General features: G+C 40.6%; 1 protein-coding gene across 1 annotated transcript in view; it reads right to left on the bottom strand.

The window, feature by feature from the left end:
• The window catches only part of LOC132398433 (sortilin-like), a 141,822-nt gene that overhangs the window by 48,146 nt on the left and 67,546 nt on the right, over nt 1-26,130 (bottom strand). Inside the window, exons 3-9 of the mRNA XM_059977856.1 lie at nt 20,984-21,060; nt 19,140-19,242; nt 17,739-17,906; nt 17,527-17,600; nt 11,779-11,825; nt 5,340-5,476; nt 4,415-4,498 (exon numbers count right to left, since the gene is read on the bottom strand). Of these exons, the coding sequence (XP_059833839.1) occupies nt 4,415-4,498; nt 5,340-5,476; nt 11,779-11,825; nt 17,527-17,600; nt 17,739-17,906; nt 19,140-19,242; nt 20,984-21,060 (690 nt within the window). The remainder of the gene's footprint in view (nt 1-4,414; nt 4,499-5,339; nt 5,477-11,778; nt 11,826-17,526; nt 17,601-17,738; nt 17,907-19,139; nt 19,243-20,983; nt 21,061-26,130) is intronic.

Raw genomic sequence — 26,130 nt, forward strand, 5'->3', positions numbered from 1 at the left:
GGGAAATGTAATATCCTAGAGGGCACAGGGTTTAAGGTGAGACGGGGTAGGTTTAACAAGGTTTTCTTTTTACATAGAGAGTGGTAGGTGCTTGGAATAACCTGACAGGTCACATGGTGGAAGCAGATACAATAGTAATATTTAAGGGGCATGTAAACAGGGAATAGAGAGATAGAGACTATGTGCCAGCAGATGGAATTAATTTGGATTAGCATCATTGTCGGGACAGACATTGTGGGCTAAAGGCCTGTTTCTATAGTGTATTGTTCTAAATTAATTTATGTGAATGGAAATACATAGGTGTGATAGGATATATCCATTTCTAACTGATGCAATATTATTCATTACTAATTTTTCACAGATATATTGTAAAAATGTGGCTAACTGATTTTTAATGAGCATGACTGAGGGATTTTATGACTTTCTTCTGGCTCTATTTATATCTTATTCACAGTGGTTCACAACCTTATTAATTGGAAGAAGTAGAACATAGAAGCTGCTGGAGATGTCTTAAAGTACTAAACTACCTACAGGAGTGTGCAAAATTCATTATGCCTCCTAGTGACACTGCCCCACTTGGTGGCGCAATAATATCAGACTCCAGAGCAAAGGTTCTCGAGTTTGAATCCAAGTCGGGTTGACGTTGAGCAAGCAACTTGGCCTCGTGAAAACAAGAACAGCTTGCTACGGAAACACCATCAAAAGACAGTGCCCTGATAACTCCACTGCTGAGTTAAGGGCTATTCTTCTTCTAATTCTGGTGACACTAGTGAGTAGAAAATGCCACTAAAAACACTGGGAGAGTGGATAAATTAGTGAACAAAAGATTCTGTGGATGCTAGATATCCTGAGCAATACTAAATGCTGGAGGAACTCAGCAAGTCAGGCAGCATCTATGGAGAGGAATAAACAGTCAACATTTCAGGCAGAGGCCCTTTACTGGTGTCAGCATTGGTGCTTCAAGCATGGCCAGGAACCTTCACTAAACCTCACAATTAATATCCTAATCATCAAGGCAAACCAAATTAATTAATTTCAATTGCAGAGTTGTTTCAGATTTTGTGAATATTCAGTTCATAACGATGGAAAGGAAATATTTTCATAATTTCTACTTGCATAATTGCAAATGAAATAATGAAACAAAATATATTTTTGAGTCTCAAAAATGATTTGGGGAGAGGAAGAATTTCTAAAAACATAAGAAGCAATTATATATACTAAGCACACAATGACAAGAGACAACTGCATAAGCTTTGATCCATAATCTACTCCAGGAATTGCTCTAATATGTGTTCTAATATAACAGCTAGATGTTCAATGTCACATTTGCCAATCTCAAATGTTCAAATAGATCTGCATTTATTCTTAAAATATACCTATCTATAGTTGTAACTGTTAACTAACACAAAATCTATCTGCAAAAACCTCAAAAATGTATTATCAGTCTTTGATCTTCATGAAACTGCTGTCTGATAGAACTCACATGCTTCCGGTCTTAAGTCAGCTCTCAAGAAGTCTTCCACTTAGTCATATTTTTTTTGCTTGGGAGCACTGGTTATTAGATTAGATTAGATTCAACTTTATTGTCATTGTGGCGAGTGCAGATACAAAACCAAATGAAGTGCAGTTAGCATCTAACCAGAAATGCAAAGAATAGTGTTATTTACAAAATAACTGCGAATAAAAAGTAAGTGCTACAGCACACAAATATAAAAGTACTGAGACAGTACAATATGGGTGCAATACTGCTTAGCGCTGTGATGTGAGGTTCAGCAGGGTCACAACCTCAGGGAAGAAGCTCTTCCTGTGCCTGCTGGTGTGGGAGCGGAGGCTCCTGTAGCGCCTACTGGATGGGAGGAGAGTAAAAAGTCCATGGTTAGGGTGAGATGCATCCTTGATAATGCTTTTCACCCTCCCCAGGCAGCGTTTATGGTAGATGTTCTCAATGGTGGGCAATTGGGTGCCGATAATCTCGCTAGGCAGTTTTCACCACATGCTGGAGTGCGTTGTGGTCCCATATGGGACAATTGCCATACCACACTAAGATGCAATTGGTGAGTATGCTCTCAATGGTACAGCAGTAAAAGTCCGTCAGTATCCTGGGACAGAGGTGAGCTTTCTTGATGCTCCACAGGAAATAAAGAAGCTGTTGTGCCTTTTTGATCAGGATGGAGGAGTTCAGGGACCAGGTGAGATCCTCAGAAATGTGGACACCAAGAAATTTGAAGCTTTTTTACACGCTCCACTACAGCTCCATTGAAGTAGATGGGGACGTGAGTGTGGCTCCTAGCATGCCTGAAGTCCACAATGATCTCCTTGGTCTTCTGGGTGTTAAGGGCCAGGTTGTTGTCAGCACACCAAGCGGCCAGGTGCTGGACCTCGTCCCTGTAGGCCACCTCGTCATCCCCTCTGATCAGGCCAATCACCGTGGTGTCATCTGCGAGCTTGATTATGGAGTTAGAACCATGTACAGGAATGCAGTCATAGGTGAAAAGGGAGTAGAGAGGAGGGCTCAGCACACAGCCTTGAGGCACACCGGTGTTCAGAGTGAGGGTAGAGGAGGAGAGGTTGTCTAACTTAACAGATTGGAGTCTGTTAGTCAGAAAGTCCAAGGTCCAATTGCAGAGGGATGAGCTGATACCAAGCTGGCGAAGTTTGGCGATCAGCTGGGAGGGGGTCACAGTATTGAATGCCGAACTAAAGTCAATGAATAACATTCTGACATAAGAGTTGGGGCAGTGTGAAGTGCTGTGGAGATGGCATCCTCTGTTGACCTGTTCGTGTGATAGGCAGATAGATGGGGCTCCAGGGTAGTGGGCAGACAGGATTTCAGAAGTGATAGAACCAGTCTCTCAAAGCACTTTGCAATAATGGGGGTGAGTGCAATTTCAGTAACTTTACAAAGTAATAGTAACAATATGTCAAGTTCAGAGGGAGCTACATGACGTAGGGAGGGTCAGCGAGCAAGATCAGACAAAGCAGAGGATAGGTCGATGTGTAATTTGTCTGGAATGGGGGATGGTTGGACATTGGAGTTTAGCTAATTAGGGGGTGGTAGGCCTGAACTGGTACATTTTAAGCCTTACCTAATTAGAACTCTGGAGAGAAGAGAGAGTCCACAAAAGGATTGAATGGATTAATGAATTAATCTATTGATTATGCTGGGAGTGAGTGAGAGAGTGAGTGAGGGAGAGTGAGAGAGAGAGAGAGAGAGAGAGAGAGAGAGAGAGAGAGAGAGTGAGAGAGTGTGCGTGTGCATGTGTGTGTTGGTTGGAGGGGAAAGAAGATGAGAATGATGAGAATATTGTGAAAAGGGCTGGCACCATGAGGATGGCTGCAGGGTAGGTGAGGGGAGGGGAGGTGAGGTGAAGGATAAGTATGGAACTTGATTTTGTGGAATCCTAGCCCAAAGCTATGCTGCACAAATAACTTCTCGTCTTGAGAATATCCAGCAAAGGTCCTCTTCTCTCAGCAACAGTGATGCTGCAAAAAGTTTATTGGGCAGGAATGAAGTTCCAACGTACACAACTGACAGATCAAGTATGTTTGAAATGCCTAGGGTCATGCAATTAAAAGCAAAAATGGTCAAGATCACATTCCACTCCAAAATTAATTGATTTTTCAGATGCACAGTGCTGAAATAAAAGCACCATCACACTGATCTTTTAGTTTTTCCTTTACCATATGATTTTTTTTAGAATAGGGACAGAAAAGACTGCAGATGCTGGAATATGGAGCACTACATATCACATGTATGTGATCACATATATCATATATATTGATGTTTTGTCAACATCAATGGAGGGAAAATCATAGTTGACAATTTGGTTTGAATCCTTTCTTTCAGTGTCACATGCTATTATGGTTTGAAATTTTCAATTTTTACCAACAGCAACTAAAAACCAGCCCCAAATTCTTAATGATTCATACATTGCAGCTGGAAACTACTGCAGTAGTCAATGACTTGTCCATGTAGGTGCCTTTTGACCGATTGAGAAAATATTATTTAAAACCAACTGTTGATGGATTTGTGGAACTTACACAAAATACTGGATAAACTCAGCAAGTCTGGCAGCATCCAAGGAAGGGAATAAACACACAACATTTTGGAACAAGACCCTTCATCAGGTCTTGGCCTGAAATGTCAACTGTTCCTTCCCTGCCATAGACGCAGCTGGACTTGCTGGGATCCTCCAGCATTTTCTGTGCGTTGTGCAAAATTTCCAGTCTCTGCACAATCTTGTGTTGATGGATTTGTCTCGTGTTTATCCCAATAACCTAAAATACCTGATTTTGTCAAATGATGATAACTGAAAGAACTTCCTGAAGCTGAACTTTAAATCATTCTTTAAAATGTTAGAAATTTTACAAGCAGGAACAGATGAAGGGGCTTTTGGGATTACTTTGAATGTACCTGTTCATGACCGACAGGAGGGAGTTGAGCTTTATTCCAAGAATCACCCTGATCAGTAGACACATAGATTGATCGAGGCAGGGTCTGTAAATAAAAATTGGTTATTCCATGAGCTTAGAGTTTTTTTTCTTTTATAAATTGTATGTACTCATGCAAATTTCTTACACATATTATCTTTCTAAGCTACAAGCAACATTTGACAATCACAAGTAATGTAGCTTATTGAGAGCAAATGATTTACATGAAATAGTAAATGGAAAGAAATTTATTTTCTAAATGTAACTGCAACTGGCAGCTCTAAGTTGAAACTTAGACTGCCATTATTTTGAAAATTCAAGTTTTTGAAACAATTGTAAGCAATTTAGTGATTAAGAGACCTTGAATGTCAACAAAGTACAGCCAAGTACTTTCAAATAAAGTTTCAATATATAATGAATGCATAAATTGTTGACAACAATTATTTGTACAGTGTTATTAAGGTGTTTCACAGGAGTGTAAGGAATGCAAGTGCCATCCAAAAGGAAAGGATTGGTGTGTTGATCCAAGTTCAAGTTTTAGTACAAGTTGACTGGAAATGGTTGCTTGAATTCAGGATAAAAATGTTCCTACAAATAAAGTTAATGGGACAGCTAAATCTAAACCTCTGGATAATGAGTGCATTGACATTACATCCGTTTATGCCCGACAAATTGCCTCTTCTGTTTCTATAAGCTGGTCCTTGTCGCAGCAGAGGTGAGTAATTTATGCAACTGTTTCAAACAACTGATTCCTATAAAACAATCACTCAGCCTCAATACCTTCTTCTATACAACATACAAGGAGCTTTGATGATAGATTTATTGCTTCACCAGAAGAACGATGTATAATCCTCTAGTTGCATCTTACAATATGTCCAAGTACTAATCCTTAAATGTAGTCATTTTACCTGGTTATTGACAACAGAGGCAAAGAGAAAACGGCCAGCAAAGCCAAATGAATAAACATTTGTCAGAAGTGTTGTATACGTTTTTCCAAAATCCATTGTTCTCTTTAGCACCAGAATTCCTCTGTCATTTATATCATCTGTAAAATAATTTTAAAATAATAAAGTGATACTTAAATTTCATAACACATTTCATGTTATGTACATTTTCAAGAAAAAAATAGTGATAGTTCAACTGTTCTACTAGTTTGATCACCACCAAAGGCATTGACTTATATGATATTGAACACTATGAGGTTACATATGCCTGTCAGCATTAAGAACAAATCAAAGATTTTATTTTATGGACCATATATATAATAATTTTAAGATAAATGAAGGCTTTAAAACTTCATTGGTAAATGGGAACATAAATAGTTCCTAGTCTTTATTTCTATATAATTTTAAGCATATATGTAGATTTACATGCATTGACGACATGCAACAGAAACATATGGAGGAATCACTTACACTTCAAAACTGTTACAATATATGCAGTCCAATTTCATAATTGTATTGATTTATCACATCATTCATGATTAAATATCTGTAAATTTACTTTTTGATAAATTAAGAGAATCTATAATACTATATCCTATGGTTCTTGCAAAAGACATACATGGCAAACTTCCAAAATGGGCAATAGCATTACAGAGGACTAGAGGGTAATCAATTAATCTAAAGCTTTTTCAGCTTCATGGCAAATAGTGTGGAATAAGAGAAGAAAGAGTAGGAGGAGGGAAAGGAAGAGAGGGATCAAGTTTGTTGATAGCTTCCCATTCAGGCTATTTGTGAAATGCTCATCGTAGTATAATACCAGTATGTGCAACAAAGATATATCATTCATCAAAATGTCCACATTTTATCTTCTGATGATCACTGACAACTAGAACATCTGCTCACCACAGTACAAAGCTAAAACCATCAAAATAAACAGCATTGGGAATCAGATTATGCCATATTCCATATAAAAGTGAACTAATCACACTGCATATTCTTCCCTTGTTTCTCTCTTCAAAATGCCTTTGTTTGTTTTATGTCTCCTACTTAAAGCTGCTGGTGACCATCACGTAAGTGGCAGTGAGTTGTTGATTCTCAGTACAAATGACCGGAGATAGTCTTGAAGAATAATTGCAAACATCTGTAGCCTAGTTGGTCTGGGTGTAGATTTCATCTCAGAGTGAACAAAAGCAAATCTGCTGATCGCCTGACAAGAAAAATAAAGGTGCTGCTGCAAGAGTTGAAGAAAGGATGATGATGTTCAGGCAGATAGTCAAACTGATTTGATTGCCATCTGCATAAGTACACGTACGCACAGAGCAGCATCCCAACCACATAGTATCATAAAAGTAGTACTTACAAAAATCTCATACACAATTTTTATAAGAAAAAAAGCTCATATCATGTAAAGTGATCAAAATTTTTGACTAAAATAGAATGACCAGAACTGAATGCAATACTCCAAGTGTGGTCTGACAAGTCTGACAGCTGCAGCATGTCTTCCTTATGCTTGTACTAAACTCCCCCCTCCAATTCTTCTTTGCCATCTTATCCACTTGTGTAGACATTTTTAGTGAACTCTGGACCTGGATGGATGGAGCATTGGCTGAGCGGCAGAAAACAGAGAGTGGGAATAAAGGGATCCTATTCTGGCTGGCTGCTGGTTACCAGTGGAGTTCCACGGGGGTCGGTGTTGGGACTGCTGCTTCATACGATGTATGTCAATGATTTGGACTATGTGATTAAAAGATTTGTGGCTAAATTTGCTGATGGTACAAAGATATGGGGAGGAACAGAGAGCCTGCAGAGACTGAGATTGTTTAGGGAAATGGGCAAAGAAGTGGCAAATGAAATACAATGTTGGAAAGTGTATGGTCATGCACTTTCCTGAAAGAATGGGCAAACTATAATTTAGATGGGGAAAGAATTCAAATTGCAAAGATGCAAAGGGACTTGGGAGTCCTTGTGCAGGATACCCTATAGGTTATCATCCAGGTTGAGTCGATGGTGCAGAAGGCAAATGCAAAGTTGACATTCATTTCTAGAGGTATAGAATATAAGAGCAGGGATGTGACATTGAGGCTCTGTAAGGCACTCGTGAGACTATACTTGGGAGTGTTGCATGCAGTTTTGGGCTCCTTATTTTAGAAAGGATATATTGACATTGGAGAAAGGTCAGAGAAGATTCATGAGAATGATTCCAGGAATGAAAGGGTTACCATATGAGGAACGTCTGGCAACTCTTGGGCTATATTCCTTGGAGTTCAGGAGAATGAGGGGAGAATCACAGAAACATTCCAAATGTTAAAAGGCCTGAATGGATTAGATATGACAAAGTTATTTCCCATGGTAGGGGAGTCTAGGACAAAAGGGCACAACTTCAGAATTGAAGGACGTCCATTTAAAACAGAGGTGCGGAGTAATCACTTTAGTCAGAAGGTGGTAAATCTGTGGAATTTGTTGCCATGAGCGGCTGTGGAGACCAAGTCATTGAATGCATTTAAGATAGAGATAGATAGGTTCTTGATTAGTCAGGGTATCAAGGGGTATGGGGAGAGGGCAGGGGAGTGGGGATGACTGGAAGAATTGGATCAGCCCATGATTGAATGGCAGAGCAGACTCGATGGGCTGAATGGCCTACTTCTGCTCCCATATCTTATGGTCTTATGGATCCCAAGATTCACTGTACCTCAATGCTATTAAAGGGTCTACCATTAACTATATACTTTCTCTTTTCATTTGACCTCACAATGTGCAAAGCCTCACATTTGCTTGGTGTAAACTCCATCTATCACTCTCTGGCCTTCCCTGTAACAGAACTATATTCCAATGTTATCTTTGATAGTACTTCACACCAGTTACAGCTCTGCTATTCTTGATGTTATCTGCAGACCTGCTAATCCACCCATCTATATACCATCGATGTATATCACAAACAACAGAGGTTCGAGCACTAATCCTCACAGAACACTATAAGTCACGGACCTCTAGCCACATCTCTTCAATGAATAAGCCAGCTCTGAATCCAAACTTGCAATTGATCCTTGATGCCATGCATGTTTATCTTCTAAATCAACCTACCATGAAGGGCCTTATTAAATGCATTATTAAAGTTCATATGGATAACATCCACTGCCTTGTTCCCATGAAGCTACTTTGTCATCTCTTCAAAATCATTGGTCATGTTTTTAAGGCATGACTTGCCCTGCATAAAACCCATCATATCTTTCAAAGTATGCATGAATCCTATCTCTCAGTCACCTATCCAGGAGCTTCCCTACCATTGACCTGAGGCTCGCTGGCCTTATAATTAGCTGGATTATACCATTTCCTTTCTTGAAAAAAGGCACAGCATTTGCTACTCTCCAGACTTCTAGGACCTTACTTATTGCCAGTGTGGCCACAAAGAACTTTGTCAAAGCCCCAGCAATCTCCTCACTTACTTCTTTCAATACACTGCTATATATGCTCTTAGGCTGTGGGGACTGATCCACCTGAATGCTTTTCAGAAAAAGCAGAATTATCTCCTCCACAATATCAATATGTCCCAGTACATTAGCATGCCCTGCTCTGCTTTCACTATCCTTCAAATCAATTCTCCTTCATAAGTACTGATACAAAGTACTCATTTGATACCTCAGCCACTTCCTCTGACTCTAAGCACAAATTTCTTCAGTGGACCTCCCCTCTCCTTAGTCATCCTTCAACATTGTCTCTCCTTAGGACAGTTTTCCTCTAGGACAGATTATTGTTATTATGTTCAATCCTCAGCCAAAAAAACTCATAATTTCCACACCCTGCACTGCTCAGTTATATCTCCTCAAGCCTGACTGTCTCGTAGACCCATAGTTTTGGCCTGCTCCTGCCCCACTGAACTTGTATCTGCCTACCTGGACTCCATTTTGTCACCCATAGTTCAGTCCTTCCCCACCTACATCCAGGATACATCCCATGCCGTCCACCTCTTCAACAACTTCCAGTTCCCCGGTCCCGACCGCTTCATTTTCACTATGGATGTCCAATCCTTATACACTTCCATTCCCCATCAAGAAGGCCTCAAAGCCCTCTGCTACTTTCTTGACAATAGACCTCAACAGTTCCCCAACATCACCACACTCCTCCAGTTGGCGGAACTGGTACTCACACTTAATAACTTTTCTTTCGGCTCTTCCCACTTTCTTCAGACTAAGGGTGTAGCTATGGGCACTCGCATGGGCCCCAGCTATGCCTGCCTCTTTATGGGTTATGTGGAACAGTCTATCCTCCATATCTATACTGGCACTGCTCTCCAACTTTTCCTTTGCTACATTGACGACTACATTGGTGCTGCTTCCTGCACCCATGCTGAGCTCGTCAATTTCATCAACTTTGCCTCTAACTTCTAACCAGCCCTCAAATTCACTTGGTCCATCTCGGACACTTCTCTCCCCTTTCTCGATCTCTCAGTCTCCATCTCTAGAGACAGACTGTCCAGTGACATCTTCTATAAATCCAATGACTCTCATAACTACCTCGACTATACCTCTTCCCATCCTGCCAAATGCAAAAATGCTATTCCTTATTCCCAGTTCCTCCGTCTCCACCACATCTGCTCCCAGGATGAGGCTTTCTGTTCCAGGAAATCTCAAATGTCCTCCTACTTTAAGGATCATTGTTTCCCTTCTGCCATCATCAATGATGCCCTCACACGCATCTCCTCCATTTCTTGCACTTCGGCCCTCACCCCATCCTCCCGTCAACACAACAGGGACCGAGTTCCCCTTATCCTTGCCTATCACCCCACCAGCCTCTGGATCCAGCATATTATCCTCCGCAATTTCTACCACCTTCAACAGGACCCCACCACTAAGCACATCTTTCCCTTTTTACCCATCTCCGCTTTCCGCAGGGATCATTCCCTCCGCGACTGCTTGGTCCACATGTCTCTCCCCACAGATCTCCCACCTGGCACTTATCCCTGGAAGTGTAAGTGCTACACCTGTCCCTAAACCTCCTCTCTTACCACCATTCAGGGCCCCAAACAGTCATTCCAGGTGAGACAACACTTCACTTGTGAGTCTGTTGGGGTAATCTATTGCATCTGGTGCTCCCGGTGCAACCTCCTCTACATCGGTGAGATCCGACGCAGATTGAGAGACCGCTTCGTCGAGCACCGTCACTCCGTACACCACAACAGACAGGATCTCCCGGTTGCCACCCACTTCAACTGTGCCTCACACTCCCATTTGGATGTGTCCATACATGGCCTCCTCTACTGCCATAATGAGGCCAACCTCAGGTTGGAGGAGCAACACCTCATATACCGGCTGGATAGTCTCCAGCCCCTTGGCATGAACACTGAATTCTCCAACTTCCAGTAATTCCCTCCCCCTCCCTTTCCCCATCCCAGTTTCACTCTGCTTCCTCCTCCAGCTGCCTATCACCTCCCTCACGATTCTGCCTTCATCTACTACCCATTGTGCTTTCCCCTCACGTTCCTTCTTCACCTTTCCTGCCTATCCGCTCCCCGCATCCCCTCCCCCACCCCTTGATCTTTCCCCTTACTGGTTTTGCTCCTGGCACCTACCAGCCTTCTCCTTCCCACCCTCCCCACCCTCTTCAGTCCTGATGAAGGGTCTCGGCCCGAAACATTGACTGCTTGTTTCCACAGATGCTGCCCAACCTGCTGAGTTCCTCCAGCATGTTGTACATGTTATTATGTTACCCTCCCTTTGCAGAGTACAGTACAGGTGCAGAATGTACAGTATAAGTCACTGTGGCAGTCAGCTTTCTTCCTGTGGTTTGAGTTTCTGCTGCAGAACTTAGAAACTGGCTAGTTGTGCTTTGTGCTCTGAAGGAAGCTGCTAAACCAGTTGGACGCTTCAAGACATTTTTTGGTTCACAAGCATGTGAACAAAGTCAGTACAACTTCAGCATTAAAAAGGATGAGCTCTGTGGTTTGTAAAAAATCCTCTCCAAAGCTGTGCCCCAATGAATGGGGTTTGTTCTTTTTATTAAGTTTACTCATCAATCTTCTATCACTTTCCCTTACTCTTGCTGACTTAAGTTGCAGAAATTAATCATATTTTGCAAATACAAGAATCTAATTGAAGAGTCAGTTGGGGTGAAATCAGGTTTGGGTGGTAATACACATGAACAAGTCAGCAGCGATATTTCAGCCCACTCAATGGTTTTTTTTTAGCTTGAATGGATATAAAAATCAGCTGCGGATTCACTATCAGTAAGTGTAACTGGAAGCAGTTCATTTGGCCCAATTTCACTGCAATATGCATCACCAACAATAGACGGATCTCTACAACAGGGATAGAATGGGATGGGGGAAAGAGAAAGATGGAGAGATTAAAGTGTCAAATCCTACTCAAGATCTATCTAAAATGTTTGTAAAAAAATCCAGTAAACTTACAAACGCCGTTAGGATTAGTTGAGAAAAAGATGGTGCTTCCTGGTCCCCTAAAATCAAAGGTCATGAGAAATTATCAATAATCTCTGAATTTTAAAAAATACAATGTCATGCAATAGCGACACAAAATCCAGTCACAAAATAGTGTTTGCTTGCCATTGTGATTGTGAGCTCCATGTGTCAAATTAATTCAATATGTATGAAACACACAGCAAGATCTATCCTGGTGAAACATAGAAGTATGTTGTGTTAGAATTTTGAGGAAGCTAAATGAATGAAGGTGAAGGACAGATCAGACATAATTTACTTTTATGGCTCGGGGGGGCTGAATAGCCTAGTTCTGTTCCTACATAATCATAGAGCCCTAAGTTCCCAAGAGGGTTGAGGAGACTATTTTTTAGACTTATTGTTTATCCAAACTGTTTTTAAGTATTTCAAACTATAGAAGGAGAAGAGGTTGGCATGATTTGGCCATATAGGGTTGCCAATGAAAACAGAAATGAAACATGTTTTAAGAGGGGTGGAAATCAAGAGTTTTCCAAGTGATAATCAAGTGATGACACAGGCAGACAGATAGACATACTTTATTGATCCCGAGGGAAATTGGGTTTCGTTACAGCCGCACCAACCAAGAATAGTGAAGAAATATAGCAATATAAAACCATGAATAATTAAATAAAAGTAAGATAATCATACCATGTGGAAATAAGTCCAGGACCAGCCTATTGGCTCAGGGAGTCTGACACTCAGAGGGAGGAGTTGTAAAGTTTGACGGCCACGGGTAGGAATGATTTCCTATGACACTCAGTGTTACATCTTGGTGGAATGAGTCTCTGGCTGAATGTACTCCTGTGCCTAACCAGTACATTATGGAGTGGATGGGAGACATTGTCCAAGATGGCATGCAACTTGGACAGCATCTTCTTTTCAGACACCACCGTCAGAGAGTCCAGTTCCACCCCCACAACATCATTGGCCTTACGAATGAGTTTGTTGATTCTGTTGGTGTCTGCTACCCTCAGCCTGCTGCCCCAGCACACAACAGCAAACACGATAGCACTGGCCACCACAGCCTCGTAGAACATCCTCAGCATCGTCCGGCAGTTGTTAAAGGACCTCAGTCTCCTCAGGAAGTAGAGACGGCTCTGACCCTTCTTGTAGACAGCCTCAGTGGTCTTTGACCAGTCCAGTTTATTGTCCATTCATATCTCCAGGTATTTGTAATCCTCCATCATGTCCACACTGACCACTTGGATGGAAACAGGTGTCACCGGTGCCTTAGCCCTCCTCAGGTCCACCACCAGCTCCTTAGTCTTTTTCACATTAAGCTGCAAATGATTCTGCTCGCACCATGTGACAAAGTTTCCCATCGTAGCCCTGTACTCAGCCTCATCTCCCTTGCTGATGCATTCAACTATGGCAGAGTCATCAGAAAACTTCTGAAAATGGCAAGACTCTGTGTTGTAGTTGAAGTCCGAGGTGTAGATGGTGAAGAGAAAGGGAGACAGGACAGTCCCCTGTGGAGCCCCAGTGCTGCTGACCACTCTGTCTGACACACAGTGTTGCAAGCGCACGTACTGTAGTCTGTCAGTCAGGTGATCAATAATCCATGACACCAGGGAAGCATCCACCTGCATCACTGTCAGCTTCTCACCCAGCAGAGCAGGACGGATGGTGTTGAACGCACTGGAGAAGTCAAAAAACATGACCCTTCACAGTGCTCACCGGCTTGTCCAGGTGGGCGTAGACACAGTTCAGCAGGTAGACGATGGCATCCTCAACTCCTAGTTGGGGCTGATAGGCGGACTGAAGGGGGTCTAAGTGTAGCCTAACCATAGGCCAGAGCTGCTCTAGAACAAGAACCTCCAAGGTCTTCATGATGTAGGAGTTCAATGCCACTGGTCTGTAGTCATTGGAGCCACTGGGGCGTGGCGTCTTCAGTACAGGAATGAGGCAGCACGAAGCCAGCAGAGAGATAGTGGAGCAGGCTTGTTATATGAAGCTTCTATGACTACTCTAAGGGAAACATGGAAGATGAAAAACACAAGAGGGAAAAATGCTAGAACCATGAGATGCACCCTACAATTAAAAGAAATCTGAAATAAAAGAGAATGCCAAAAGATTAAGAGTTGTTATCTGTAAAGATTGCAAAAATATAGCTTTTCAGGTGGATTACCTTTCATCAGAATAGACACAAGCTGGAAAGACTAATTAACAGATTTGATGGAATTCAGTGTTGAGCCTTAATTATTATAACATACCAATTCTTTAGCATTTGTTGGAAGTGTAGGAAACAAAAGAGAGTTTGGAATGGAGAATTAATGCAATGGATTCTTCTTCTCAGGCAGTCCCTCAGGATAAAGGATGACTTGCCTCCATTTTGGTTCTGTGGATTCTGATGTAGCAGATGAAGCCATCATGAAAAACATAGATTCTTCTACAGATGGGGCAAGTGATGGTCAAAGTGACGGTAGTTTGTGAGGTGATCTGGTCTTTTTCTACTACTTATGCAGGACTTGAGATGCAAAGCTCCAAAGTCCTCATAAACATCCAGAATACTTCTAGACTGTAAGTGGTCATGGAACAGATATCGTAAAAGTCAGGGGATGTTGCATTTCAAAGACAAGCTGAGCATATTCTCGAATCTGACATCATATTCTCAAAATAGGCACATTATTTCAGCTTGATCATTTAATGATGGACACTTTCATGAAATATCAACTCCATAACAACTCTGTTTTTCTCTCTCTACAGCTGCTGTATGATCTGTTGAGTCTTTCCAGCAACCATTTTTAATTTTGCATAAATTTAGTATTGTTTTTGAAATTTAGAAGTGCTGAAATTTCAGCACTTTTCTTATTTATCTTCTACTTATACCACTTTCAGACAGAGCAGCTCTGAGAAATAAATTTTTACCATTGGCTCCACCACCACATGTGACACACTGTCTTTCTTGGATCCTAATCACATACTTCACTTTTCTTACCCTCTCCCTTCCTTTCTCCCTCTCTCACTCTTTACTGCATTCTAAGTTCATTTTCCTCATTTAGTTTTAAAGAAAAATTATTAATTAGAAATGATAAGTATTTGTCTCTCTGCAGACATTATCAGACCCACTCTAAGCATTTCCAGTATTTCAGTATTTTCCTATTTCTAGCGTTTGAATATTTTTTATCTTTTCAAAGAGTTGCCAGTGCTGTATTTAATGAGGATGAAGCTATGAGTGGGCATATTTCAACTGAGCAGGAAGAATTAATCTTCATTATTTCATGAAGTTCCCAAATGACATTCCCAAATGAGTTCCAATTTATTTTGAATCCTAGAGCTTATTGATCGGCCTGCATAATCTTTAGATAGTGATTCCAAGCCAAGCAAAATTCCATAATAATTTTGTTAGGGAGCAGTCTGTGACTTATATATATATATATAAAAGGAAAATTACATGTGACAAGGGTAGAGAAGGGACCACCAATTTTCCATTTAAATTCAGAATGTGTTAACCAATGGAGGACCATTAGTTGGAATCAGGGCTTTATGCTTTGGCTCTTGGTAGGGTCACCTATGCCAAACAGGTCAAAGGGAAGAGGCCAGACTAAGGGTGGTCCACTGGTTCTGCAGGTTTGGGGGTTCAGTTCAGGGCTAACAACCCTGACTAATAAAACAAAATTGTAGTGGAAAAAGCAATGAAGAAGCTTTCTACATCTTAGTGCAATGGTATTCTTGAGACTCCACCCAGGACTTGCATGACTGAGAGTAGTGAAAACTGAGAGGAAGCTACTAAACATCACCAAAAATGAGATTCTTCATTGATTCCCTAAAAGCCAGCAGCAAAAAGTGCAGTAACACACACAAAATGATCATGGCAGGTCTTTCCCTATGAGAAATTTCCTTGTCATTCCTGAAAGTAATTGTTGTCAAGATTGTTGTAACATCAGATGACTTTAAATTCCCTTTCAAAATCATACATGAACCAATAATGTCCTTTTGCTGACCACCAAAGTCCTGGTATGGTGGTCTGGGACAAATTGGTTGGGGAAATAAGAAGGAAAGTAAGATCACATTTCCATGTAATCTTTTTATTTTAAAGATTTGTTTATAATATTTACATATTGCTTGATTTTTTTTACAAATATACATTAAATTAAAACATAAAATGAAAATATTTAAAAATTTGTCCAGCATACATTTCAACTCTTGTGGTGCCACTGGTTCCAGAAGGTCTCCAGAGAACTGATGGACACTGTGTGCTCTCTTCCCAGTGACACGTAGACACAGACGCAATCTCAAAAAAGTGAAACACAGTCAGTTTGGGTGGAAACCTCCAGGCCTATTGCCTATACTATGAATGGCCACCTTGGCTAGCCCCAGTAGAAGACCAACAAGGAGGTCCTCTGAACAACTTGCCACCTTCTGCACAAATTGCCCAATATCAGGAAAGTGGGGCTGAAGTGCAAACAGAATTTAAGAAGTAGATTCTTCAAATACTCAAGCGGGGGTAGCAATCTCTCGCAATCGCATAGACATAAAGCACTGATTCCACTGGGACACAAAATTGGCAGGCAACCTGGGAGTCCATGAACCAACTTAAAAATCAGTTCTATGACACTGCTGTCTCCATCCCCAGTTCCACATAGAGAGACCTCCAATGGGAATCTATATACTGCTGGATGCCAGAGTTAATATTATATGTGAAAAATTGGATGATTTGTTTAATATTAGTAATCTTATGTCACAAAATTTGGCTGTCAGACGTGGAAACTATTTCGTATTTGATATTTAGTTATGACAAAGAAGGATATCATCCCATCGAGTCTATGATGATTTTCAAAATAATTTTATCCCCCCACTTCTTTACCTGTAAGCTAATCTCTCTCTCTCACATCCATCACCCACAACCTAAATACTCTAACCACCTACCTCCACTGCAGTAATTTACATCAGCCAATCAAACTACAAATCAGCATGCCTTTGGAATGAGCACGATTTAATGGACCAGCTAGGTTTTTCCTGTCAACCAGGTTTTCACATTCATAATGCCCAATCAGGAGAAAAAAGATGGCATGGTTAAGAGAAAGGATGATTGGAGGGAAAATCTATATAATGACATCATAATTCACCTGCTACTGTAATGTTTTTTTCTTTTGCACAATAACAAAACTTTTCAAATTTTGCAGTTTCCTGAAATTTTATAAACGGTTGTTATAAAGCATATTTCAAATCATTAGTGTAAGGTGAATTCCAGTTATTTGCTCCATTGGTTAGCCAGGGCAGCTACTTATTTAGGAAAACTCTTAAAGGACAAAAACAAATAGAGAAAGTAGCCTAGATTCCCTTCTTTTATTTGGGACACAGTGCTGCCTAATTGGGACAGGAGAATGTTGCCGAACAGTTTCTAACTAGTGTCAGTCAATGTGCATGTCATACGTTGTTAAACACTACACCATATTTAGAGCGAACAGTTTTTAAATAGCATCATTTGTGTGTGTTTGTGTTCAAAGAGCAATGACAAATTAAAGCACAGTTATATAGTATTGCAGTAATTTTGGCAGTGTTTTAATTTGTTCTGTATTTTATTTAAATACATGTTTTCTTACTCAGTTAAATGGAAGTTTGTCTTTTTTTTAATGTCTTTTAACTACTTCCAGGAAACTTCGGCTAATTGTGGCAGCCACTTAATTGGGCCAAAATGTACTGATCCCATGTGTCCCAATTACCTGGAATCCACCGTATTAAAAGTAAGTTACAACTTACCATGAACATGTATAGACAAACTGATGGAGTTTTTTCCATGTATCACCAAAATTTTGAGAAAACCAAAGATCATGCTGTAGTAGACGAAAAAGAAGACAAAGTGAGAGCAGATTCCAAATGTTCCAATAAAACACTTCAGAAATATTTCCCCTTACAGGCAATCACAGTGGAGCAAGATAAACATTTTAAAAATCTATTTTTGCCTTACTTACATAAGTGCTGTAGGCCAGCAGGTGATCTGAATGGGTGGAGTGATATCTCATTGGCTGGCTAGGGTGGAAGGGGAGACGGAGGTAATGAAATGACCGACCAGAATCAGATGACCGCAACATTATGCCACTGCGTCTTGTTTGTTTTGCTTCATCTGCTATCAGAATCACCTATTGGTTGACAGAAAAGGAGTACTTTATTAATATCTGCCTAAATATTTGTAATTAATATGAACTAATGCATTTTGGAAAAATAATAAACACAAGAAAGTCTTGCAGATCCTGGAAATTCAAAGCAATAGACACAAAATGCTGTAGGAACTCAGCAGGTCAGGCAGCATCTATGGAAATGAATAAACAGTTGATGTTTTAGGCCAGGACCCTTCTTCAGGGTTGGAAAGGATGGGGGAAGATGCTAGAATGAAAAGTGGGGGGAGGTAAAGCCGGGTGGGTAGGAAAGGTAAAGAGCTGGAGAGGAAGGAATCTGATAGGAGAGGAGAGTGGACCAAAGGAGAAATGGAAGGAGGAGGGGACCCAGAGGGAGACAATATATAGGTGTGAAGAGGTAAGAGGCCAACGTGGGGAATAGAAGAAGGGGGAGGCAGCGGGAAAGTATTATTTTTTAAACTGGAAGGAGAAATCAGTATTCGTGTCATCAGGATGGAATATAAGGTGTTTCTCCTCCATGAGGGTGACCTCATCTTGGCACAAGGGGAGGCCATGGACCAACATGTTGGAACAGGAATGGGAATCAGACTTAAAAGGTTTGGCCACCACAAGTTCCACTTTTGGCAGATGGAACAGAGGTGTTCAACAAAGTGGTCCTTCAATTTACGACAGGTCTCACCACATAGAGACCACATTGGGACGCATTGAAGCACTGGACACAAGAGATGACCCCAGTAGATTTGCAGGTAAAGTGTTGCCTCCCCTGGAAGGACTGTTTGGGTCCCTGAATGAAGGTGAGGGAGGAGGCATATACACAAGTGTAGCAATTAGGCCACTTACAGAGATAAGTGCCAGGTGGGAGATGAGTGGCGAGGGATGATTGGACAAGGGATCCCTGTGGAAAGTGGGGAGAAAGAGAGGAAGGGGAGAGGGAGGAGGGGAGGGGGAGAGAGAGAGGGAGAGGGCAATTGATATATTTACTAATAGGATTCCTTTGGAGATGGCAGAAGTTGCAGAGGATAATGTTTTGGATGCAGAGACTCATGGGGTTGTAGGTGTTACTATTAAGGCAGCGGGATAATGGGGTAAGCATGGATGCATGGGAAATGGAGGAGATGCGGGTGGGGCAGCATCAGTAGTAAAACATAGCTGTGGCCCATAAGAACGCCTGTGGCTACCCCTCAAATCTGGAGAAAGTGGGAGGAGCCGAAGGAAAATCTTACTTTGGAAACTCACCTTCTTGGAATGCTTCGGTCCTACATTAATTCCAAATTCTTTCCTTATATAACAGTGCTTGAGTATACTTGAGATATCAGAAAATGTTTTCCCATAATCCTCACTGCAATTCAAAAGACAACAAAATTTTAGGTTTTCAAAAAAGTGAAAAACAAATAGCATTGGAGATTTTTTCGCTCCTTAGTTTTTCTTCCAGTTGAATCTAATTTCCGCATTTGCTAATTGAGTTTAATCCTAGTGATTGATGAAACCACATTTCAAGGGAACAGTATTAGATGCACTTGAGCAGCAGAAAACCTAAGACCCAAAAAACTGGAAATGGCTTTAGAGTTCTAGCAAACCGCTAACAATGATTCAAAGATTCCTCAGTACTATTTAGACAAAGTATGGCAGAAACACTGAGGGTCAAGAAAAGAGATGAACTGACAAATAGAGAGGAAAGTAATACCATTTGGAAGAACACTTTGAAGAGCCCCCTTTTGTGACTCTGTCTTTGGTGTAGTTCCTCTTGGTTCCATTCTACCGCAAACTACCCAATTCCCCCTTTGGCCATTCTGATGCAACCAGAAATTAAAAAGTGCATATTCCATCTGGAAAACAAGGCCACAGGAGTAACTATCCCTGCTGAAAGTCTAAACTTGATAGTAAGGAACTAGAGTCAGAAATTTACAATTTTATCTTCCTCAGCTGGAAAGATGAGAGCATGCAGGGGTAAATTAGTGATGCTGTAATTATGACCTTTTTCAATAAAGAAAGCAAATCTGATCTTGGTATTTAACAGAAGGATCTCCCTGCTATCTGCCAGAAGGAAAGTCATCGTCGGGGCCCTTCTCAGCTAACTCTTTAGCTAAGATATGTTTAATGTGAAGAGGTATGAGCAGGATAATGCACATTGCCACAGTCAGTGGAGATCCCTGCGAACGTCATATAGAATGAGAGACCAGCATTTTTCACACTAGCACTTGATGACATGATCTTCCTTTCCTCGCACCTGCTGTCACCTTTGAGAAAGCTCAATAGTAATTACTTATGCAGGAGCAGACATAAAAGAGCAAATTGCTCAATGATGCAAAACAAAATCTCTGATTTCACCCTTGTCACATTCCACACACCTCCCACCATTTGAAATATACCGTTAGAAGATTGTGTAGTGTTAGTTATATCATTTTGATAGGCGATAAATAATACTCAGAGTCATGTGCAGTACGTAGAACCAGCATTAGACAATGCATTTCACAGACTTGATATCACCCAAAAACAAATTTCTCCTCCACTTTGAGGCTTGTAATAGGACACAATCTCATTTCATACCAAATGTGCTGTCAGAAAAGCTTTACCTTACTTAAATAATATGTTGCTGAATGCTACGAAGATCATGTCAGAAACATGCAGTCACTGCTATCTAGATGTAGAAAACTGGCAAATAACATCAAAGCAGTATCATACCATGATGGCTATATATCACCATTCTCACAATATTACTGAGATTAAATCCTGGATCTCCTCTCTTAACACACTCAATATGTCAAACGGCCTCCTTCTGTGCCACGATATTATTATGATTCATTTCTAACAAAAGTACAATGGGAGTATTTTCATTGTATGTCACTCATCTCCAGGTCAACATTGTTTAGGAATGGGCAATAAGTATCAAATTGCTAGCTTTGACCATAATTGCAAGATTCATTCAAATCTCACAACTTACATATAATGTTCACAATTAATCTATTTACTTGCAGAAACTCAACTTTAAATTAGTCCTCTATTGTAGATGTGGAAAAATTCACAGAGCAAAGCTATTCTCTGGAAATGTAGGATTCAAAACATCAGAAATACCATCTTACCTTCTATAAAGCCGGGAATCTCCACCAAAAAATAGCCAAGAAAGTGGCAAGTTGAAAGTTGTCAATGCAAGAATGACCTGTAAAATTGAAATTGCAATTATCTTTAGTGCTGATGTACAATGTTGAAAATGCTGAACAAAAAGGTAATTGGTAGAGCTAAGTTTCTTAAGTGGTTGGAAGGAAATTAATAAGGGTTTGTTTGAACCTTAAGAATTTAGGTACTCACTTTCTCAAAAGCAAATTAGCCAAGAAGGTATTGTCCATAAAAACTTAATTTTGTGATTTTAAATATAATATAATTCAAGGCTCTCAATGTCTCCATCATCTTTCATTTACCACACTGGTTGAAAATTTCTGCATATGACCACTTCCTGTTATCTACCTCTTCCAATGAAGCTGAGAAGGATGCGGGGTTGTTCTACAATTTGGAACAAGTCAGATACAATGGGTTCATCAGAGGAGAAAATTTCCATTGCTCAGTGGAGTGGCAGTCTCAATCCACATCTTCTCCCAGAAGAACCACACCTCAGGAGAGCATAATTACATTGACCAGAAAAAGGAAAAAAATACTCAGGAGCTTACAAATGAGTTAAGACTTTTGCAGGCAGGAGCAAGTAATTAAAACAAGCCATACTCTTTCTCTCTACTTTGCAATAATCCCATAAGAAAGGGTGGTATATGAAAGAATATTTTCTTTTATTATCAAAATGTATTCTCGGATTAAATTCAGGTTTGAGGCAAACTCCTTAGACTTGTTAATGGGACTCTCAAAGCTTTTATTCCAGGTCAGTGCCTTTGATTTAACAATTATTCTGATCAACATATTAGAAATGCTGAAGGAACTTAACAGGTCAGAGCGCATCTGTGGAGAAGATTAAAAAGATTACTGCTGCTGTTTAATCGATATGAAGAAAGATAGCACAGAAGAACGCTATTTGGCCTGTTCAATCCATGCTAGCACTATGAAAGAACAGTCCATTTTATTGCCTAGTACTGAAAATTTATACTTATTCAAGTGATTTTGAATGTTACATTTGAATATGCTGTTGCTTCTGCTACAGCACTGCATGCCAGATTCTGTCCACTCAATGTATTAAAATACCAGAAACAAGGCATGTTTTCAAATTCACAGGAGGGGAATAAGGGAACATAAGGGAAGGTTTGTGGCTTCCATTATATTCAGGAGAGATTAAGGGTGTTAGTGCAAGGTCAAAGAGGGTTTTAGAGATTAGTGAATAACAGCTATTTGGTCTGAAGGAAAAGTAAATTAATGAAGCAGAATAATTGTGTGAAAGTTGTGCAATGTATATAGAACAGTACAGAAATATAGATCTTTGGCCCATGATGTTGTGCCCAACTTTTAACATACTCCAAGATCAATCTAACCTTTCCTCCTACATAGCCCATAACCCTCCATTTTTCTTTCATCCATGTGCCTGAGAGTAACTTAAATGTCCCTAATGTATCAGCCTCTACCAATACCCCAGCAGTACATTCTAGGCTCTTACCACCCTCTGTGTAAAAAAAAATTAACTCTGACATCCCTCCTGTACTTCCCTCCACTCACCTTAAAAGTATGTCCTCTTGAATTAGCCAGTGCAACTCCATGAAAAAGGCACAGGCTGTTCACTCATTCTATGCCCATTATCTTATACATCTCTATCATCCCCTCATCCTCCTAAAGAGTAAAGCCATAGCTCACTTAACCTTCCCTCAATCTTAACTACTCTAACAACTTGTGCAGCAGCTTTGAGGGATTTATGGTCTTAGATCTCAATATCCTCTGTTCCTCCACACTGCTAATAATCCTACCATTAACGTTGTACTCTGCCATCGAGTTCAACCTTCCAAAATGTATATTTCACAACTTTCCAGATTGAACTCCATCTGCCACTTCTCAGTGCAATTCTCCATCCTGTCAATGTCCTATTGTAACTTCCAGCAATCTTCTACACTTTCCACAACACCACTAACCTTCATGTCATCTCCACACTTACTAACCCACCTTTCTAACTTCCATCCAAGTCTTTTATAAAAATCACAAAGAGCTGGGTCTCAGAACAGATCCCCGCTGAACACTCTAGTCACTGACCTCCAAGCAGAATCCTGCCCATCTACTACCACCCTCTGCCTCCTATTGGAAACCAATTGTGAATCCTCTCAGCTAAGCTTCCCTGGTTCCTAGGCCTCCTGAATTTCTGAATGAGCCTATCATGGGGAATTTGTTGAACACCTTAACAAAATCCATTTACACCACATCCACCATTCTTCCTTCATCTATTTGTTTGGCCACTTCCTTGAAAAAGTCAATCAGGCTTGTAGGCATAACCTATCCCTTACAAAACCATGCTGAGTGTCCCTAATCAGACTATGCTTCTCTAGCTGCTTATCACTGCTGTCTCTAGAAATCTACACCAGTAGTTTGTCCGCCATTAATGTAAGATCATAATTCCCAGGATTATCTGCATTACTTTTCTTGAACAAAGGATTAACATCTGTCATCTTTCAATCTTCTGGTACTACTCCTGTGGCCAGAGAGGATACAAAGGTCATCACTGAGTGTGCAGCAATCTCTTCCCTCACTTCCCATGGTAACGTAAGGCTTATCCCACCTGGCTCCAAAGATTTATCCATCCTAATGTTTTTTTCAAAAACTTCAGCATATCCTCTTTCTTAGCCTTGACGTATTCCAGCATATTCCAGTCTGTTGTACATGGTCCCTTTCACTGATGAATACTGAAGCAAAGTATTCATTAAAAACCTCACTACCTCCTCCAACTCAGAGCATGTTTCCCCTTTATATCCCCAGTTAGTCCTACATTCACTATAGTCATCTTGGAAATATGTATTGAACTTTATATTTTTGTAACCATTTTATGTGACAAAGTGGAGTAGACAGTCCCAGAGTGGTAAGCTAATATGTTGCAATATATGCACTCGGCGAAAGTAACAAGAAGAAACTACAAGAAATGTGCTTACTAAAGGAATAAGACTTTGGTGTACCCATACCAGGCTGTCATGTAGCCAGTCAGCACACTCTCCACCACACATCTATAGAAGTTTGCCAAGGTTTTCGATGACATGCCAAACCTCCACATTCCTGAGGAAGCAGAGGCACTGTCGTGGTTTCTCAGCAATAATATTTATATGATGGGTCCAGGATAGGTCCTCTGAGATAGTGACACCCAGGAATTTAAAGTTACTGACCCTCTCCACCTTTGATCTTCCAATCATTGCTGGCTCATGGACCTCTGGTTTACCTGTCCTGAAGTTTACTTTCAGTTCCTTGGTTTTATTTGCATTGAGTGAGAGGTTGTTATTATTACATCATTCAGCCAAATTTTCAAGCTCCCTCCTCTATGCTGATTCATCAACCCCTTTGATACAGCCCACAACAGTGATGTCATCAGCAAACCTGCATATGGTTTTGGAGCTGAACTTAGTCACACAGACATAGGTGTAAAGTGAGTAGAACAGAGGGCTAAATACACACCCCTGCGGTACTCCTGTGATGAAGGAAATTGTGAAGGAGATGTTTTTGCCAATCTGAACTGACTGGGGTTTACAAGTGAGGAAATCCAGAATCAAATTGCACAAGCGGGTGTTGAGGCCCAGGTCTTGGAACTTACTGATTAATTTTGAGGAGATGATGGTGTTAAATGCCGAGCTGTAATCGATAAAGATATTCTTGGTGTATGCAGCTTTGCTGCCCAGATGTTCCAGAGTTCAGTGAAGAGCCAATGAGATAACATCAGCAGCAGACATGTTGCTTTGGAGCTGATCCAAGCTGCCATTCAGACAGGAGCTGATATGCTTCAACACCAGCCTCTCAAAACACGTCACTGTGGATGTAAGTGCCACTGGGCGATAGTCATTTAGACAGGTCACCATGCTCTTCTTGGGCACCAGTATGACTGAAGCCTGCCTGAAACAGGTGGGGACCCAACTTTGCCATAGCAAAAGGCTGAAGGTATCCATGAATACACCAGCCAGGAAGACAGGTCAAGCACTGGGGTATAAACCTCACCAGAATAGACATGATAGAGAAACCAAAAGAAAAACAATGGAATTCATAAAGGATGCAAAATAGGAGGAGTCAGCAGGCCCACTGGACTTGGATCAGATGAACTTGTTTCACCGTACTGACAGACAGGTTTATACTAGAATCCTGAACAGTATGTGAGGACTGCCTACAGCTTTGTCAGCTGTTACTTAAATTGAAATTCTGTGAATGTCATTGAATTGCAAAAGCAGGAAATATAAAATACTTACCAGTAGGTCAGTGGCAAAACTGAAAAAGTGGAAATACTCTTCAGTACTTGATTTGCATATTTATAAATTAACTATGAAATGCTTCTGCAAATTCAACTGCTACATATTTCATACACAGAACTGACACATAATCATGTTACTTGGCTTTTATTCTAAAATACCATGAAACAAAGATGATTATTTTCTAACATCATCATTAACACTTGTATGCCATTTCCTGAACTTAAATGCATAAATCTACTTGCTTCCAAATTTCTGCCAATTGTGCTATGTGGCAATGCACTAGCTGATACTGCCAAAATATTCCTTTTTCCTCATACTTAAAATACTTCTTTAAATCCAACTCCTCCTGCAAAACCTCAAATCTGAAAGTTACAAAAAGATCATTGTAACTATTGGAAAGGAGACACAGCCTAAAGGCATGTACTCAGTGATTCAGAAACAGCTTCTTTCAATAAGACCATAAGATATACGAGCAGAATTAGGTTATTTGGCCCATCAAATCTACTCTGCCATTTCATTATGGCTGATCCATTTTTCCTCTCAGCCCCAATCTCCTGCCTTCACCCCCGTACCCCTTCATGCCCTGACTAATCAGTAATCTATTAACCTCTGCCTTAAATATACATACAGACTTAGCTTCTGCAGCTGCCTGAGGCAACAAATTCCACAGACACAGCACTCTCCAGCAGAAGAAATTTCTCTTCATCTCTTGCTCTAAAATGACAACCCTCTGTTCTGAGGCTGTGACCTCTGGTCTTGGACTCTCCCACCATAGATAACATCTCTCGAAATCTATTCTATCAAGGCCTTTCACCATTTGACAGATTTCAATGAGGTCACAACTTATTCTTTTGAGTTACAGGCCCAAAGCC

Source organism: Hypanus sabinus, chromosome 8, assembly GCF_030144855.1.
Source record: "Hypanus sabinus isolate sHypSab1 chromosome 8, sHypSab1.hap1, whole genome shotgun sequence".
NCBI lineage: Eukaryota > Metazoa > Chordata > Chondrichthyes > Myliobatiformes > Dasyatidae > Hypanus > Hypanus sabinus.